The 17350-nt window shown below is 49.1% G+C and overlaps 1 protein-coding gene across 2 annotated transcripts; it reads left to right on the forward strand.

The window, feature by feature from the left end:
* Positions 1 to 591: 591 nt before the first annotated feature.
* Positions 592 to 16411, forward strand: CD37 (CD37 molecule). Of its 2 annotated transcripts, none has more exons than XM_035134758.3 (9): positions 592 to 883; positions 3564 to 3638; positions 3820 to 3892; positions 4700 to 4824; positions 5687 to 5761; positions 7174 to 7278; positions 7885 to 8094; positions 9412 to 9495; positions 14185 to 16411. In XM_035134758.3, exons 2-9 carry the CDS (start codon positions 3573 to 3575, stop codon positions 14260 to 14262), a joined length of 816 nt encoding a protein of 271 aa, XP_034990649.1. In that variant the 5' UTR covers positions 592 to 883; positions 3564 to 3572; the 3' UTR covers positions 14263 to 16411. The 2 variants fall into 2 exon arrangements, with proteins under 2 accessions (XP_034990649.1, XP_088511415.1); XM_088655289.1 differs by lacking the exon at positions 592 to 883 and adding an exon at positions 3182 to 3316.
* Positions 16412 to 17350: the final 939 nt, after the last annotated feature.

A 17350-nucleotide genomic window follows, 5' to 3' on the forward strand; every position in this document is an offset into this window, starting at 1 on the left:
TTACTTATTGGGTGTTGTGAGCTGATAGCTCCGCAGTGGATCTGGGATGTCTCAAAGTGAAAAGGACGATCACGAGGAAGCGTCTTTAGGAAGTGGAGGAAAGTTGCCGCAACCCTGCAAAGCACTGGGTCTTTATTCAGTGTGGACAGTGACTTGAGGAGCAATTCAACTTGCTGGTAGATTTGGGTGTCTCCATGTGAAAACCAAGTACTGTAGAGCTTTCCCCCTGTACGATGGCTCTGTCCCCACAAAGTGCTGGATCTATCATTTTCGCCATGCAATGTAGGGAAACTGGTTTGAGCCGTGACTCTAATATTATTTCTCAATATAAATTAACGGGCGGAGATGCGAGGCATTGTGCCTTGAACCCCTGGGTTTTGGATGTTTTTACTGGCAAAATTGGGTTGGGGATTTTTGTGTGTGGCCCCCCTGCAAAAGCCGTACGCGCTGTGCTCGTGTTGTCTTGATCTCATTTTCCGCAGAGCTCCACTTTCAGCATGTGGAGGGCGCAGAGGATAAACGTCATGAAACCAAATACCCCTTGAGAAGCGGCACCACCTTAAAAAAAAAGAAAAGGCAGCCCGCAACAAAAGAGGGAGGGGGAGGGTGGCTGGAAACTGGCGGCTGTGGGTGGAACGCTGGAATCTATTAATTGTTAATATACAAGCCCCGCCTCCTTTGCTCATCTGGCAGCCAATCAGAAACGCGAGGCGCAAATGAGGGAGGTGGGCCCCTTTGGGTGGATGAGCGAAGTTTGGAAACTTTGGACCGTCAAAAAAAGGCGAGTTATTAGGTGGTTGCGGGGAGCAGAGAGGAGCGAGAGGCTGAGATAGCAGCCAAAGCAGAAAGAAGAGGCAAAAGGCTGCTTGGGTGATACAGAAAGGTGAGCCATTCCTATATCGGGTTTTAATGAACGCTGAGAAGTCCCAGGGCAGAACATTGTAGGCTCAAGAGGTCAGTAGGAGATGGAGGGGATGGGGAATAAAAGCGAATAAGGGCGTTTTTAAATAAAATATCTGGGGTTGGGACTGTTGGCTCATAGCTCAGAGATCCAAACTCGGTCCTCGAATAACATCCTTGATCGCAGAGCGTGGGGTTAATTTTTGAGTGAGTCATCTATGGGGCAAGTGATGGGGGTGGGCTTGGCTGGAGATGCGGGTGGGCTGCTTATGGGGCAGAAGTTGAGAGGGAATCTTGGGGCGTGATATGTTTCGAGGCCTCAGAGTCAGTGATAGTGTCACTGTGAGGCTGGGTGGGATGAAACCAGTTTAGAATAAAAAGCCTGTTTGGCAGAAGAAGAGAGAACTGTTCGTGTAGAAATGAGGCATACATGTGGACAGTATGTGTGGACCCAAGGGACTTTGACAAAGAGGATCATGACTTGTTGATTTGTGGTTTATTATGTCATTTTGCTACTGACTGTCTATTGAGGAAACCCAGCAAAAACGCCTGTCCTTGTCAAAACGCCTGTCTGTCTGGTGTGTGCAAAGTATTTAAAAGTGCCCTTGTGCAAAACACCCATGTAGCTGAAGGCTGGTGTGCTCTTTAAGGTCCATGAGGCCAGACACTGGTTGTGAACCGGCACATATGAGAGAGCTCACTTGTACACGGAATCTGAAAAGCTCTTGTGCAACTCGAGACGTTCCCATGAGTGTAAATGTGTCATGCACAGCTTACATAAGTGATCCGGATTGCGCATACTTCTGTATGCATAACAATGATGAGCAGAGCTTGAACCGTCTTGCTGAAACAGGGTGTGAATGAGCAGATGTGACAGAGGCCTGTGTTTTCACAAATGAGAGTGGCATATAGATGTGTGTGAACTGCCACTGCTGCAGATGTGAGTTATTAGCTCAGCCAATGGAAAGGCAGAGGAGTGAGTCTGTGGGTCTTGCATGCAAGAAGACAGAGATTTGTGAGAGAGATGATAAAAATCAGTTGCCTAAGGAGCCCAGGAAGTGAGCCTGTCTCTTTCTGAGAATCCATGATGCGCAGCACCTTCAGAAACAACCACTTCCTCTTCTGGTCTGCTCTGAGATGATATCATCTGTCCTGCTAGCAAGTCTAATTTCTGAAAGATCTTTCTGAGGGTAGTGGGAACATGTGACGTACAGTGAGAATGCCTCTGGCCATGTGTAGAGTGCATTTTCTTCCACCACATGTCTAGACATGAACAGATCCTTGTTGGCCCTGAGCAAAAGTTCTAGTTCAACATCTTGCTTTATTACAGGGGCCAACAAGATGCCTTCAGGAAGGCCACACACACAGGGCAACTGTATTCAGTAATATGGGTGGGACCTGCAGCAAAATGTTGTAGGCTAGAGTGCTACTGTTAAGAGTTCCAGCTAGCCAACCAGCCAGCCCTGACCTTTCCCAGGACACTCCATTCCATTCTCCCTTGCACCTGGTTTTTCAAGTCCCTGAACTACCAGTCAGCATTCCATAACCACTGAGCATGTTCAGCCCTCAATGGGTTGTTTTGTAGTGCCCCATCAATCCACTTTTTGGGGGTACTTCTGTAAAACTTAGTGTGGATGTTGCTGTTTAGCTATATAAGGATCCACACTCGGAGAATGAGTTTGCTGCTGGTATATTCTAATCTATCTCTGCCTGTGGATCTGTATAGCTATCTTTAATGAGAGCTTCTGCTTCTAAGAATGTAGCTTGAAACTTGCAAAGCATCTTAATTTGGAAAGTTAAATGGTGCCTGTCCTATACACTTGCCGCAGTAGATAGTTGTCCCTCTGCAATCTCTATTGCTGCTGTCTACCTGCTTTTTTGATAAACCTAAGAACGGTTCCTCATATTGGACTCTGCTGCTGTGAGGCTGTGGTCAAAGCTTCAGAGACAATGCAGGCCACTTGGAGACAGTGCAGGCCCAGATCTTGCAGCCAGATGGAAACTGTGTGGTTTTGGAGAGGGTGTGTGTGTGCGTGTGCGCGTCTAGTAGATAGGCTTTCCAACTGACCAGAAAATAAAAAAATATTGGGCCTTCCAGCAGCAGCTTTTGACATGCCGATAAAGCTTCCTACAATGTGGAAATAAAGATTATCCGTTCCTCTAAATGTTTTTAAAGGCATAGCTGAAATGACAGGCTAAACAACTGGCAACCCAATAGAAGAATGGGTGGGACTGTTTTATCACATGGAAGCAGTTGTCAGCTGCAATGATAAGCGAGGCCTGGATCAGGGTTGGGGTGTGGAGGAGAGGCCTCCATCCTCTCTGCTTACTCCTTCCTTTCCCCCACCTCAACCAGCAAGGCCTGGAATGGAACAGGCAACCCCAAGATGACAGCCAACGTTTCCCCAGCAACTGCGTGAGCCGCTGTTATGATTTCATCACATAGGATTCTAAGTTACGGGAGAGGCCGCAACTTAGAGCTCCTTAAAAAAAGAAGAGGAAAATTAAAGAACCCAGACGAAATAGCCTTCCTCGAGGATTGGTGTGGAGATAACAAACATGGGAGCATGATGAGGCTGGGAGGGAAACGGGCCCTGCCAAAAACAATCCAAACTGGATTTGTATTTTGTGTCTCCCCTTGACATCCTTCTCCTTCCCCACAGGACGGCACAATGTCCCGCAAAGGTTGCATCGCTGTCACAAAGTACTTCCTTTTCCTCTTCAATTTCCTCTTCTTTGTAAGTACCTTTTGGGGGGGTCGGGTTGGGGGCAGGCCTGATGCCAGGCTAGATGGGTCCATCAGTATGATTCCCATTTGCCCTTTGAGAAGCCCATTGATGGAGGGTGAGGAAAGATTTAAAGAAACTTGGAAGCAATATGTAGGAACATAGATTTATAAACACTCTTTGTTTCTTTCAGCTCCTCGGAGGACTTCTGTTTAGCTTTGGCTTATGGCTACTTTTTGATCGGGACAGTTTTGCGGCTGTTCTAGGTGAGTCTTTCCCTTCTCCTTCCTGGGTTGGTTCCTCTGTCCCAACTGACACTGCACCCCACCCACTAGCCCCACTGGGGAAATTATTGGAGAACAAAAAACAGACCTTTCCTTACAGCTGTCTACCAGTGCTTTCCCCCACTTTGGCATCCTATTGGTCCTGCTTTCTCCTGCATCTACGCTTTGGGTTTTGCAGGGGAAAGGCTGTGGGGTAGCTCATGGCAGCTCATGTAGAACATGCTCCCATAACCACCTGTTGTTTCACTGAATCCTTATACCAGGGAAAATTTCCAGCCAGGTCGCTGGAGAGAAGTAGGCTTTTAACAAAATTGGGGGAAGGACCCGTAGTTCAGTGGTGGAGAATTTGCCTTGTGTGCAGAAGGTCCCAGATTCAATCCCCTGGCATCTCCACATAGGAGAGATTCTTGCCTGTAACCCTGGGCAGTCACTGCCAGTCAGTGTAGACCAGGGTTCCCCAGTTGCTTTAGGACTACAACTCCCATCAACCCTAGCTAGCAGCAGGGCCAGCTCTAAGGCAAGGCTGGGTGGTGCCGGGCGCCGCGGGGGGGGGGGCGCCGGAGGGATCTTCGAACCAGGGCGCAAGATACACTTAAAACGGCCCTGGCTAGCAGGACCAGTGGTCAGGGATGATGGGAGCCGTAGTCTGAAAACAGCTGGAGACCCAAGTTTGGGAAACCCTGGAGCAGACAATGGACCAGTGGTCTGACTCTGTATAAGGCAGCTTTTCTTCCTCTGCCATCTCTGGCCTCTTGACAGGAAACTATTACCTATTAACTCCCTCTCCAGGGTCGGCGTATTATGCCCTCAAGATCTGGTCCTATATTTTCTGTGGGGTCGGCATCCTCACCATGTGGATGGGATTCCTCGGATGCCTGGGTTCCCTCAAGGAAATCAAATGTATGCTAGGATGTGTAAGTATGTGTGGAGAGAGAACCAAGAAAAGGAACTCTGGCATAAGGGGTTAAAAGCAAGGCCTGCTGGGAGTTGGCAGGTCTTCTCTGGAAGCAGGACCTGGTGGGTCAAGAACGCACATGTGGTGGCAGTGGCAAAAGGCAAATCCCACTCTTGGGGGTGACTGGAAGAGGGACTGAAAATAAAACCACCAGTAGCTTCACAATGTTATAGAACTCCATGCTGTGCTGCTGCATTTGGAATACTGCATACAGTTCTGGCTGTGCCACCTCAAAAAAAAAAAAGTGTAGAGCTGGAAGAGGTGCAGAAAGAGGCAAGGGATATTATTTGGGTTGGCGGCGCTGCTGGAGAAGGGGGAAGGGCTGCCTACCTGCCGCCCCACAGCAGCAAAGAAAATGGGGCAGTCTTAGCCTTTATTGATCAGCATCTAAGATGGAGGATATCCCGAGAAGGGCTATATTCTGGATGCTAGCCAGTCACTACAGCAGGAAAGGGTCCTGTGCCTTGAATAGTGGCCCAACAAACAGCCAGGCAGCAGGCACAGCATGCTGGGAACCCTGAAGCCCCATGGACTGTGCCGAAAGTGCAGGACCCTGCCTAGAAGTAATAGCTTGTCCACCTCATGGAGAAACATCCAAGGGCTGGGTCTCTCTCATGGGGTGTGGGGTAGATTCTGTACCTGTGGAAAGCAAGGAGAGAAAGAGACAGAGTAAAAAGCAGCAGTCAGGAAGGAATCCCTGGGGCTGCAGGCATAGGAAGTGTTTGTGGGGAGGTGAGAGGGAGACCTGCAGTAGCTCACCTGGCTGTGGTGAGACGTTGGCTGAGTCTCACCGACCTCTCTTGTTCTCTGTGCCCCACCAGTATTTCGCCTTCCTGCTCCTTCTCTTCCTGGCCCAGATCATCATTGGAATCTTGGTATATTCGCAGAGCAAAACGGTAAGTGGCACTTGGATAAAACATGAAGCCCGCGTGTCTCATGGGAGGGTCATTGCTGGGCTGCCCTGGGATTTCCCCCACCACGGTCCAAATAAAAAACATCAGATTATCTTTCTCTCCGTTTTTCTCTCTCACCACGCTTTCATCCCTAGGCTAGATACACGTAATTCGTTTAAGGCACACACGCCAAACCCAAGGATTCTGGCAACTGTAGCTTACCCTTCCTAGAGCTACAAAACCCAGCACCCGGAGCAAACTATATCTCCCAGGCTTCTATGGGGGGCAGAGGGGGAAGCAAATGTGTGCTGTAAATGTGGGCCTCCCATCTGGTCTACACACACACTGGAACGAAGTGATAAAGTGCAGAGGTGACAGACTTTGTGCATAATAGTTTCCCTGAAAGTAGATGACTTAGCGCATTGGGGAGAATGGGTTCTAGCTCCGCTCACTTCCTGTGTGCTGGTTTTTCCACTCACAGAGAGAGTTTTGTTTGACACGGCGGAAAGCGTTCCAAAGATTCCCCTGCCGTTGTCTGAAGTGGAAAATTTCATTCTACCCCCTTACAAATCCACCGCCTCGTTCTTTTTGTGTGTGCTGTCGACCGAGCCTCGGTTTCCTTGCCTGAGCGGAGGAAAGAACAAGCGGGGCACGCGAGAGAGGACTGCTCTTGCCCTTTGATCTCCCTTTCCCTCTCCGAGTGCTTGTGACTCACACGCAGGGGAGAGCAGGGTGAAAGCTGGGGTGAAGCAGGCCCACGCCTCCCTCCTGCCGTGGGTACGCTTTTGATCTCTCCTCTCTCTTGGCTGGTTGGTGAACTCTTGCTTTTCCCCACCCTTGAGCCTCAGGCTCTGGCTCCATTGTAGATTCTTAAACCCTCCCTTCTATGCTTTCAGGCAGGTTTTAGGTTTTTAAGAAAGCATTTCTAGGCCGTTCATTTGGCACAATTTTCTCTAAATTAAATTATACTGGAGGGAGGAGGAATGGCTGTGTGATTGACGCAAGGGCCAGCTAATAAGCTCTGTGCAACCAGCCAGCTCCTATAGTAAACAGGAAAACCCAGTTGCTTCTGTTTAGGAGTTTGTGAGGCAAGTGTAGGTCCATAGAAGGATCGCCGCTCAAGATAAGTACGTCACCTCTGTTTGGTTTTCAAGGACCGAGGGGGAACCGGGCACCACGATTTTTCAACCTTGTTTACAGGGGCTTCATTTCCCCCCTGCCTGTATCTGGGCAGCTGGTAAGGAAACAGCCAGAATTCCGTTTTTTTCTTTTTTTTTAGGGGGTCATGCCATCCCAAGAAGACACTATTAAGAAACCTGCTATGGGGCATGCAGAGAATAGGAGCACCCCAATGCATGTGGCCCTTGTTACTGTCGGAGAGCCGACTTTTTAACTTTACTTTCGTTCCCATGCAGCTCAACACAAAGGTTGGTGACTATGTCACAGAAATAATTGAGCACTATGGGACGTATGATCCGTCCACGGATGAGGAGGAGAGCTGGGATTATGTGCAGACGCAGGTAAGATACTTTCCTCAAGAAGAAGTGCCCACCTAAGTTTTCTCTGCCTTCTTGATTCGTCCTGCCATGTCCATGGGTGGCTTTCTTTGGTTATTTACCATATTTTCCCGTCTATAAGATGCCCCCATGTATAAGACACCCCCTATCTTTGGGGAGTCAGGTTTAAGAAAATGGGGGGGACATATATTCGTATATAAAATTTTTGACATTATTTTTAAGGGGGAAAACCTAGTCTTATATACGGAAAAATATGGTAATTAATTTAGCAAGTTTAATGTACTGATCAGTTGTGTAAAAAAAAGGAGAAAAGCACCCAAAGCAATTCACTAAAAGAATAAAACAAGATTATCAGAGTTAAAAGCTATTTGGAAAAGATGGGACAAAAGGATATAATAGGTAGGGTTGGTTGTCAGGCATAGCAATGTCCCTCTGGTCTCCCCAGGCGCCTCTTTAATAGAGCTGGTGAGTCTGGGCCAGGTGGAAAGGGCCTTCAAGCTATGGCTCCCGCACAATGGACCAAGTTCAGTGCCTGGACAGGGCAGGGTAGGTTTCCCTCCCAGCCCCCAGGTTGTCTTCTCATGGTCTCTCTCTTTTGCCTCCCTGCAGCTCCAGTGTTGCGGGTGGATCCTCTCCAATGACTGGATGGAGAACAGCATAATAAAGAACTCCTCTTACAACCTCTATCCCTGCTCATGCCGCAGCAACATCTCTCAGCCTGGCCAGCCAGGGAACAGCACTACCGCTGCCCCCACCACGAGGCCGAAGATCGCAGGCTTCTGTAACTCTTACGGGCAGCCATGGTCCGTCTATGAGATGGTGAGTAGCTGAAGGCGGCGGCAGCTACACTGGTACTGCACCTATAAAACCTTCCCTCTCAATAGCACCTCTGCTCCCGTTTACATACTAGGCCGAATGGAGGTACTGACTCCCCTGGGTGGGGGTTGGGGGGGAGGAGGGGACGGGTTAGGTCAGGACACGGTGGGACCAGTCACAGGGATGAGCCCGGGGGGTGGGGGAAGAGGGGGCATGATACGTCATGGATCGGCACAGGGTGGGGGGAGTCACAGGGATGCGAGCACACGTAAAACAGGGGGGCTCTGAAGGTGAGGGGAGTCTGAAGGGGGACTCTGAGTCTCCATTTAACAGAGTGGGCCACAGCAACGCGTGGCAGGGCCAGCTAGTTTCTTATATAAATATTGGGGCACATGGTCACTTGGTGCCTCCCGATATATGCAAAATGCCTGGCTCAGTTAAGCCTATATAGAACCTTTGTTCACAATAATGATGGAACCTGGAGGTTGAGAGTACTTTTATAAATCTTTATTAAGGGAACCTTGGCATGAGTTAACATGTTATTATTATCTCTTTGGAGCTGTGTTGTTATCTTTTCGTACTTTTGTCCTTCCAGGCTGTGATGCTTTATGGTTTAAATGTTTGATTCTTTGTTTTCGCTTCTGTCTGCACATTGGTTGTTAAAAAATCAATGTAAAAATGTGTGCTGGGAGGGCGGAATTGGCAGTCAATTCAGGAACAGTGACAAAAGGAAACACTTTTTCACATACTGTGTAGTTAATTTATGGGATGCACTCTCGTGCAAGGTGGGGGTAACAGTGGGGCAGTTTTGACCATGCTAGACCATGGTTTTACCAGGCAGTGGTGGGGTGGGGGAAGGGGACTGCTTTTTCGATTGCAACATTTTCACTTCACTTCAAAATGCAGAAACACAGCTCTGCTGTGGGGGGACCGGTGGTTCTCTGTTTCAGTCTCCTGGGAGTGGGGCTGGACATCTGCCCCCCAATCCTTCCCTGTTGGCATCCACTGCTGGGAATGGCCACCAGTTTGGAGGGCTTTAAATGGGTAATTAAGCAAGTTAATGGAGGACAGGACTTGGAGTGGCGATTGGCCGTTGTAACCAAATGGAATCTCCATGTTCAGAAGCAGTGCATAGCTGAATACAGAACTTGTGGCAGGCTATTGCCTTGCTGCCCTGCTCCCGGACTTCTTGGATGCATTTGGTTGCTGTCTGGGACGCAGAATGGTGGGCTTGACAGCTCTTATCTTCTCGGAACACGCATGCATGCAAGCAAGCAGCCTTTTTATATATATAACAAATACTCCTTTGTCCAATTGTAGGGCTGCATGGATGGTGTCCAGACCTGGCTCACAAATAACATCGTCACCATTGTGGGGATCAGCCTTGGGATTGCGCTCCTGGAGGTAAGAGGTCTGGGCAAGCTGCTGCAGGTTGGTGTGGCCGCTGTTCCCCGCAGCTGTGCAAGGAGCAGAAGTGCCGGCATTGCCAATAGTAGCGGAGGTTGCGGTGGAGCTCTGCCGCTTCCCTGGCCTCCCGGCAGCTGAGTCGCTGCTGCTTACCAGGAAGGAGAGGGCGAGGCAGCAACAAAGAGGCTGGCACGGTGCGAACGCACCGCAGCAGCCAGTCTGCTGCTCCTGCTGGCGTGTTTGCACCACCCCTCTGCCGCCTCGCCCCTCTCCCTCCCAGTAAGCAGCAGCGACTCCACTGCTTGGAGGTCAGGTGAGCGCTACCACACCGCTATGCCATCCGCTACTTATTTGCTCGATCTGCGCCCCCCCCCCGAAGCCGCTGGAGCTATTTATCTTTCATTTGTCCCACCTTGCAATAAGAAGTGCTCGCTTCTCAGAAAGACAGAGGCTCTAGGCCTTCAGTTGTGCAACCCTCTATTCACCCAGAATATAAGTGGTCGAGCGAGTGGGGGGAGGGTCTTCTCTGTGGATGCAGTTCCTACAGAGACCCGAGGGTATTTCTGTTGCTGAGCAAAAAGGGGACGCATACCGGTGCTGCCACCTTGGTGCTCTGCGGAGGAAAACCACAAGCGGTGCCTGTAAGTGATGCTCCAGTCTGGACCACTAAGTGCTGTTGACTGTGGAATTATGCTATGGTAGGTGAGAGATGGTCTGCCCTTTCCCCTCTTCAGCCTAAAACCTTTCTTGTAGTTCCTGCAGCTGCTGTGCATGATCCTGATCAGCGCACTAGAGCACGGGGACTTGCATAGTGGTGGCTCCCATGAGATCCTCTACTTCCCCAGCAGGTGGCAGATGGGAGTGTATATGTATGCATGCACTGATGTGGTTTTGCTCAAGGGCCTGCCTTGGTATATTAGCTATGTACATTTGTGTGGGCTTTTATTTGTATGGCCTGTGCATGGTTTTGGTCTTGTGTGTGTGCTGGCCATCAAAACCTCTTGCTAGCATATTGAAGTCATTGTGAATTCTTGGCCTGTGCTTCCCCTGAATTCTCAGATTATGGGTTTGTTTGTTTTTGTCTTTGTGGGGAGAAGGGGTTCTTCCTGAATGGCTTCCTAGGTTGGGGAAGCAGAATTTGGGGTGGGTTATGGAGAACTCATTTTGGAGGACTGCTGTTTCTATAGATTTTTAGGGAAAGCAAACTGCAGCTTTGAGCTGTCTGGTTTCAAAACCACTGATCATGTGGCACACAGGCAAGGCTTCAGTGTTAAGTGAGAGGGCATTTGGGGAGTCTGAGTTTGCCTGGTTAATCTATCAGGCGAGTGTGTTACAAGGTAATTTGCATAAAACTTGCATATGCAGATTGTATAGATGTCTCTGGGAAATTAAGATGGTGGGTGTCTGACCCCCCCCCCCCCCGTAACTGTGTGTCAATGTGCCCTAGTTTCCCTATAAGCATTAACAAACAAACTAAACGAAACAAGGTGGGATGCCGACGGAAGAGCACTTGATCTAGGGCCTCCCACGAAACACCAGGGGCTGAGCCACCCTCTTAACAACACCGCTACCAACAGGGGAACCAGAGTTGCCTTTGAATCTGGAAGACCTGTGCAGCGTTGCTTCATGGCATGGATCCAGTATCCAGCATGGTGTAGCTGTTAGAGTGTCAGACTAGGATCTGGGAGACCAGGGTTCAAATCCCCATTCAGCCATGAAGCTCACTGGGTCACGTCGGGCCAGTCACTCACTCTTAGCCTACCTCGCAGGGTGGTTGGGGGGATAAAATGGAGAGCCGAAGAGCCATGTGCACCACCTTGGGCTCCTTGAAGGAAAGGTGGGATATAACAGGGAGGGAGTGAATGAATGAATGAATGAATGGGGTGTTCCTTCTACTCTCACCTCCGCCATCCTTCTGGCTCTCGTCACTGCCACCTCCAGCAGCTTGGCAGACTCCTGTCTCAGATGTTTGGGCCTTTATATAGTGTGCTGTGTGATCAACACCTGCCCAGTAAGGGCATGTGGACTGCCCTGCTGGCACCGGCAAGTGGGGTGCTGAGGCCTGCTTGCATGCTTTGTGTGTTGGCTGCTGCAGTTATGCGGAAAAGCACCTCCCTGCCATGTGTCCAGGCTTGCCTGTGAATGCAGTGTTTTGGTTGGCTACACAAAGCAACACACCCATCCACACACCAGGAATTGCATGTTTTCATTGTGCTCCCTCCCCAAGTGCACTCTCCCAAACCTCCTCTGTCTATTTATTTTTTGCTTATTTTAAACCCTTTGCTGTTGCCCGCACAGGGACATCTACTTCGAGTATTGGCAAGGTAATTACTCCAGGTGAAGTGGGAAGGCTGAGCTTTTCCTCTGGCTGGTAGGGATTTAGCTGCTGCAGATCTCTGTGTATCGACGCCTCCTTTCCCCCTTTTCCTCCTCGCAGTCAGTTGCCATGTGCCTGCCCTCTGTGCTGCTTTGCAAGGGGAGCCTTGATGCCCCCTCAGAGCAAGAAGAGGAAGTGTTTAGAGTGCCTGAGCCTCTACCCTCCATAAAAGAGAGAAGGGGAAAGAGAACGAGAAAGCGGTGGAGGGGCTAGAAAGAACATTTCAAAATACAGTATAGCTAAAATGCAACAGGAGGGAATTCAGAGTGGTTATTTCTAGGGAGGGAGGAATTATTACTGATAACCCACCCTGCTCCCTCCAAGATGCACACACTATTCTGGCCTCGTCAGCATCTCCTTCCATTCCGATGCCAGTATTTAGACACAGCAGCTCTTTGGAATGCCAAGGCAAGAGCATGTATATTAAAAAAAAAACAAATAACACAAAGCTCCGAAAAAGAAAAAAAGAAAAGCAAAACCAAAGAATAAAATAATATAGAATAATGCATTCACCTGCTTTGCACGCAGAGGGTCTCAAGAGATCCCTGCCTTGAAATCCTGAAGAGCCACTGCTGGTGTGTGGACAACGCTGAGACAGAGGGAGCCAAGGGTCTGACTCTGTACAGTGCAAGGCAGCTGCCCTGTGTTCCTAGAGTGCTCTCCCTGCTTCCCTGCCTGAACCACTGAGTAATTGCTGCCTGCCTATTTATATCTGGAACGAATGGCAAGTGGGGCTTTCCAGGTCGAAGTGCACAGATTGAAATGAAGGTGGACCCCAGCATGCTTCCGCTTCATAAACCGAATCTGAATGTTTTGAATAGATTTGGTCCGTAGCGGAACAATGTCTATTGTCACTGGCGCAAGGGCAGCATTGCCTTCCAGAGTAGAAGAAAAGCAGGGTGTTTTTTCATGTTGATAACAAAATAATTAGCACTTGTGTAGTGTTTACGAATGTTCAGAGTGCTCTGTACGCATTGTCTTGTGATCCTTATGTCAGATGTTGCATGTTCCTATGCTGGTCTGCGGCCCACCCCCCCAGAAGCTGTATGTCCTTTTGAGTGCTGTAGGTGTGTGGGCCTCGGCTATTAGACCGCCTGGAAATATGGTGGCCAGGGACTGAATCCTTCTACCTAAGGAACGGCGCTTTAACTGCAAGAATGAGGCGGTTCTGGCAAGCCCCGCATTGTGTTGGCCTTGGGATTGCCATGTGTGTGGAGCACATGCGGCATGTGTGTGCATGCACGCTCCTACAGATAAAACTGCGGGTTGCTGGGCCTCGGGTGCTCACCCTGGAACTCCTACCTCAGCCTGTGCTGAGATGGGCCTGCGTTGAGGTGCAAGTTCTGGCAGGGGAAATGGACTGCGCAGCTGTGTAGAAACTCTTTTGCAGGAGATGCGAGCTCATGTTCAGCCACTTCCACGAATAAAGCATTGAGTGAGGCACTTCCTCTCCATGTGCAAAATGGGTGTTACGATTGCCTGCCTCCTCCTTGGGGTTGCTGGAAGGGTAAATGAAAGTGTACCTCAAAGTGGTTTACAACACACTAAAGCATCAAATAAAACAACCCATAATAAAAAAAATTCAGGCATCAAGGAAAATATTTCAGATCCTTAAGTGACATTTTGCTTTCCCCATATTTATTTACTTACCTACTTACCGGGAATTCATAGAGCTGGTCTGTAGCTGGAATCTAGGAAGCCAGTGTGGTGTCATGGTTAAAGTATCAGACCTGAGAGATCAAGGTTCAAATCCCCACTCAGCCATGATCTTGGGCCAGTCACAGACTCTTAGCCTTCCTCACAGGGTCATTGTAGGGATTAACTGAGATGGGTGTGTGTGAACCGTGTACTCTTTGGAGAAAAAGGTGGGATATAAATGCAATAAACAAGCTTTTCTGCTGACCTGTTTAAGAAAGCTGGCGGGCCCAGCCAGATGGAGATGTCAGTTGCCAACCTGGCATCACGAGGTCTCCATGTGGTGGCAGTTGGACCCGCACTAGTTGGCACCTGGGGGATTTCAAACACTGTCTGTAGATAATTCAACTTCTCCTCCCTCCTTATCCAGCTAGATTGGGGCGGGGGCGGGTGGAGAGATAATGGCCTTCTGCTTTCTTCCGTAAACCTGTTTTTCAAAAGCCCAGGCAACTCCAGAATGTGAAGCCTGCCCTGGTGTCTCCTGTGAGGTCCACCTTTTGGGTGATCAATGCCCCACAAAATGCCCCAGCTGGAGCTGCCCCGCATTGGTGTCGGCGGTTGTATCAGAGCGGCAACGTGAGCCCTCTTATAACAGGATCTCTCTCTTCCCACAGCTCTGCCTCATGACGCTATCGATGTTTCTGTGTAGGACCATCGGGCCCAACTATGACAAGCTCACTCGCTATTCCTAGGAGGCGAATCGCCACTTCCCAGAGTTCCAGACTTTATAGGGGGCGGCAATGGAATCCATCCCCTTAAATTCAAAACTTTCCACGTCAGGGCTGCAAGGTGCCTATGGAGATTCTCTACCTAATCTTTCCTTTCACAGAGCTGGGATTGGTTCTACCATAACCTTGGTAAAAGAAATCGAACTTTCAGGAGTTGCGAGAATCCATTACAATACCCTGCGGAACTCTTCATACAGCAAAACAGATGATTTAGCCCTTAAATCATCTCCCCCAAACCACAAGCTTATCCATTCCGAAATTTGATGTAAAAAATGCCAAAAGATTTGGTCCCGACGTTTTTCTGATTATTTTAGCTCTTGAGTGTTTAGTTCGTGACATCCAAGGCCAGAGCCTGCTTCAGCACTGTTTGGCAGAATAAAGAGTTCACTGCCAGGCTTGAGTGGATTACAAAACGTAACTTGGAAAGCAAATGTTTTTAAAGGTATTTTTAAACTAATAATAACAACCATAACAATTCTATTGACTGTTCCTTAATAAGCTTGTTTCGGAATTAATCCTGCTTTTTGTAGTACGAAAACAAAGCTGATGTTAAAATGTTTAAATTTTATTTAGCAGCGAAAGGGGAAAAAAGTACTGAGAACTTGGACGAGCCATGCTTTTGAGCGATGATGCTCAGGTGCTTAGTGCAACCTTTTGAATTAGGGGTGGGGAACCTGTGGGCCTCTTGATATTGCTAGCTAGACTAAAACTCTCATAATCTCTGGCCCTCCTAGCTGGGGCTGATGGGAATTGTACTCCAAAACATAAGGGGAGTGCCTGTGAAATTCTTTTAACCCACTCAGTTTACACCTTGTACTGTAATGTCTAACCCAGGGGTGAGCATTCTGTTGTCCTCCCAGCTGCTGGACTCCCAACTCCCATCATCCCCAACTATCACAGGCAGTGGTCAGCCATGATGGAAGTTACAGTCCAGCAGCATGAACCACAGGTTGCCCACTCTTGCTCTGTCACCTTGGCTGGATTTGACTGGCACATGCTGAAAATGCCTAGGTAACAACAGCCATTGTCCCCTCCAATCTTCCCCCTTCCAGCCGTTAGAAAACTTCCAACCTCTGTTCTGAAGCCCTTCTCTAATCCGCAGCCCTGATCTCCCCCTCCCATTTTCTGTTTGTTAATTCTGTCATTGCGCACGTTGAGACTGTGGGCTTCCCCGGCGTGGAAAGTTTGGTCCAATTTTTTGTCTCTCACAATCTTAACGCATGCACACCCAAGCTAGCTTGCCTGCACAGGAGGTGGGGAACCTGTGGCCGTCCAGATGTTGTTGGGCTCCCAACTCCTGTCACCCCAAACAGGTTCAACATCTGGAAGGCCACAGGTTGCCTTCCAACAGTTTGGATGCACTTACCATTCTCAGATCATTCTCAGAGCGAGCGTAGCCAGCTCTGGTAAAGACGTCTTCATTGTGAACCCTTGACATCCCAGGGAAGGAGGAAAACTTTGCTTGTCTGGGGCATGTGTGTCTGCCAGGCAAGCTCCAGATTTGAGGGGGCTGTGGGGCATTGTGGAAAAGTTAAAATGGCCTCTAGATCCAGCATCAAGACTAAGAAACAAGTATTTTAAGGGGGACCAAGGACAGGTATTTCTCATGGGTCCTGCTTGGACACTTCTAGGTCTTGGCAGCTGCCCAACAAGGCCATGTTCTGCTCTCAGTCCTGTCAATGTGTGCATATGTACATTGGTGGTCTCCCAGAACTTTGGCTGGAGCTATAGAAGCCCCTTCTCCCCCGTCTTGGTAACCATTTGGAAAAGTTGCACCCAACTCGCATCATTTGTCATTACTTTTCTTATCCTGCTCCACTTGTTTATACCTGCACATTGTCCGATGGGAAAGCCCATTTATCACACTTGCTACATGTGTTGTGTATCTGTTTATGCATACAAACCACTTGGATGTTTGACAATAGTAGAGTCGTGAGGGAACACAGGTTAAAAGGGAGGACGCTGGTGGAATGAGGTACGCATATATGATTCCACCTTTATCCGTAGCTTGTTGCTTCTTAACAGTATTTGGGGTTGTTTTGTGCATTTTGTGGGTTGGGTTTTTTATTATTATACTGTTTTGTAAATAAATAAATAAAAATCCCTAAATGGCCGTTTTGCTGTGGTTCTTTTGCACTCTGGGAGATGTGAGCAAGCTAACAAGATGGCCTCTAGAAAGAACAGCAAGCAGGCCTCAACCCTCAGAGAATGACAACAATCAAGGAACAGGAGAGGTATGGCTATCAAGGGCATTCTTAGCCACACCTCTGCCTCCCATTGGCTGCTCTAGCCTGATGGGATCTTTCAGAAGGCTCCTTCCAGCCCAAGTGGGTTGTATGTGCCACAGGCCATTGGGAAGTCGTACCTTGGTCCAAAGCTGGTCTGTGGCAGAACTGGTCGTGACAAGGGATTTCTTCTTCACCCTGCTGACTTGCAGCTGTTCCACAAGCGATAAGTGCTGGTGCTTCTTTTGACTTGCCCTACCGTGCCAGACTCTGTTTCTGTGACTGGTGGGGTGCTCCCCAAGTAAAGGTTAAAAGGTAAAGGACCCCTGGACGGTTAAGGGGTTGCGGCGCTCATCTCGCTTTCAGGCCGAGGGAGCTGGCGTTTGTCCACAGACAGCTTTCTGGGTCATGTGGCCAGCATGACTAAACCGCTTCTGGCGCAATGAGACACCGTGACAGAAACCAGAGCGCACGTTTATCTTCCTGCTGCAGCGGTACCGGTACCTATTATCTACTTGCACTGGCATGCTTTTGAACTGCTAGGTTGGCAGGAGCTGGGACAGAGAAATGGGAGCTCGCTCCGTTGCAGGGATTCGAACCACCAACCTTCTGCTCAGCAAGCCCAAGAGGCTCAGTGGTTTAGATCACAGCACCACCCCCAAGTACAAAACCCAAGAAAGGGTTGGCCTGCTCCAACCCCGTCTGCTAATAAACCCTTCCACCCTGCCCTCCAAAGCAGTCAACCCCACAGCAAAAGTTGCAAACCTACAGGCCTCTCGAGTGAGAATGGGCTGAAGGGGAAACGAAAAATCACTCAGACCTCCATA

The sequence above is a fragment of the Zootoca vivipara genome, chromosome 12 (genome assembly GCF_965207765.1).
Source record: "Zootoca vivipara chromosome 12, rZooViv2.hap1.1, whole genome shotgun sequence".
Lineage (NCBI taxonomy): Eukaryota > Metazoa > Chordata > Lepidosauria > Squamata > Lacertidae > Zootoca > Zootoca vivipara.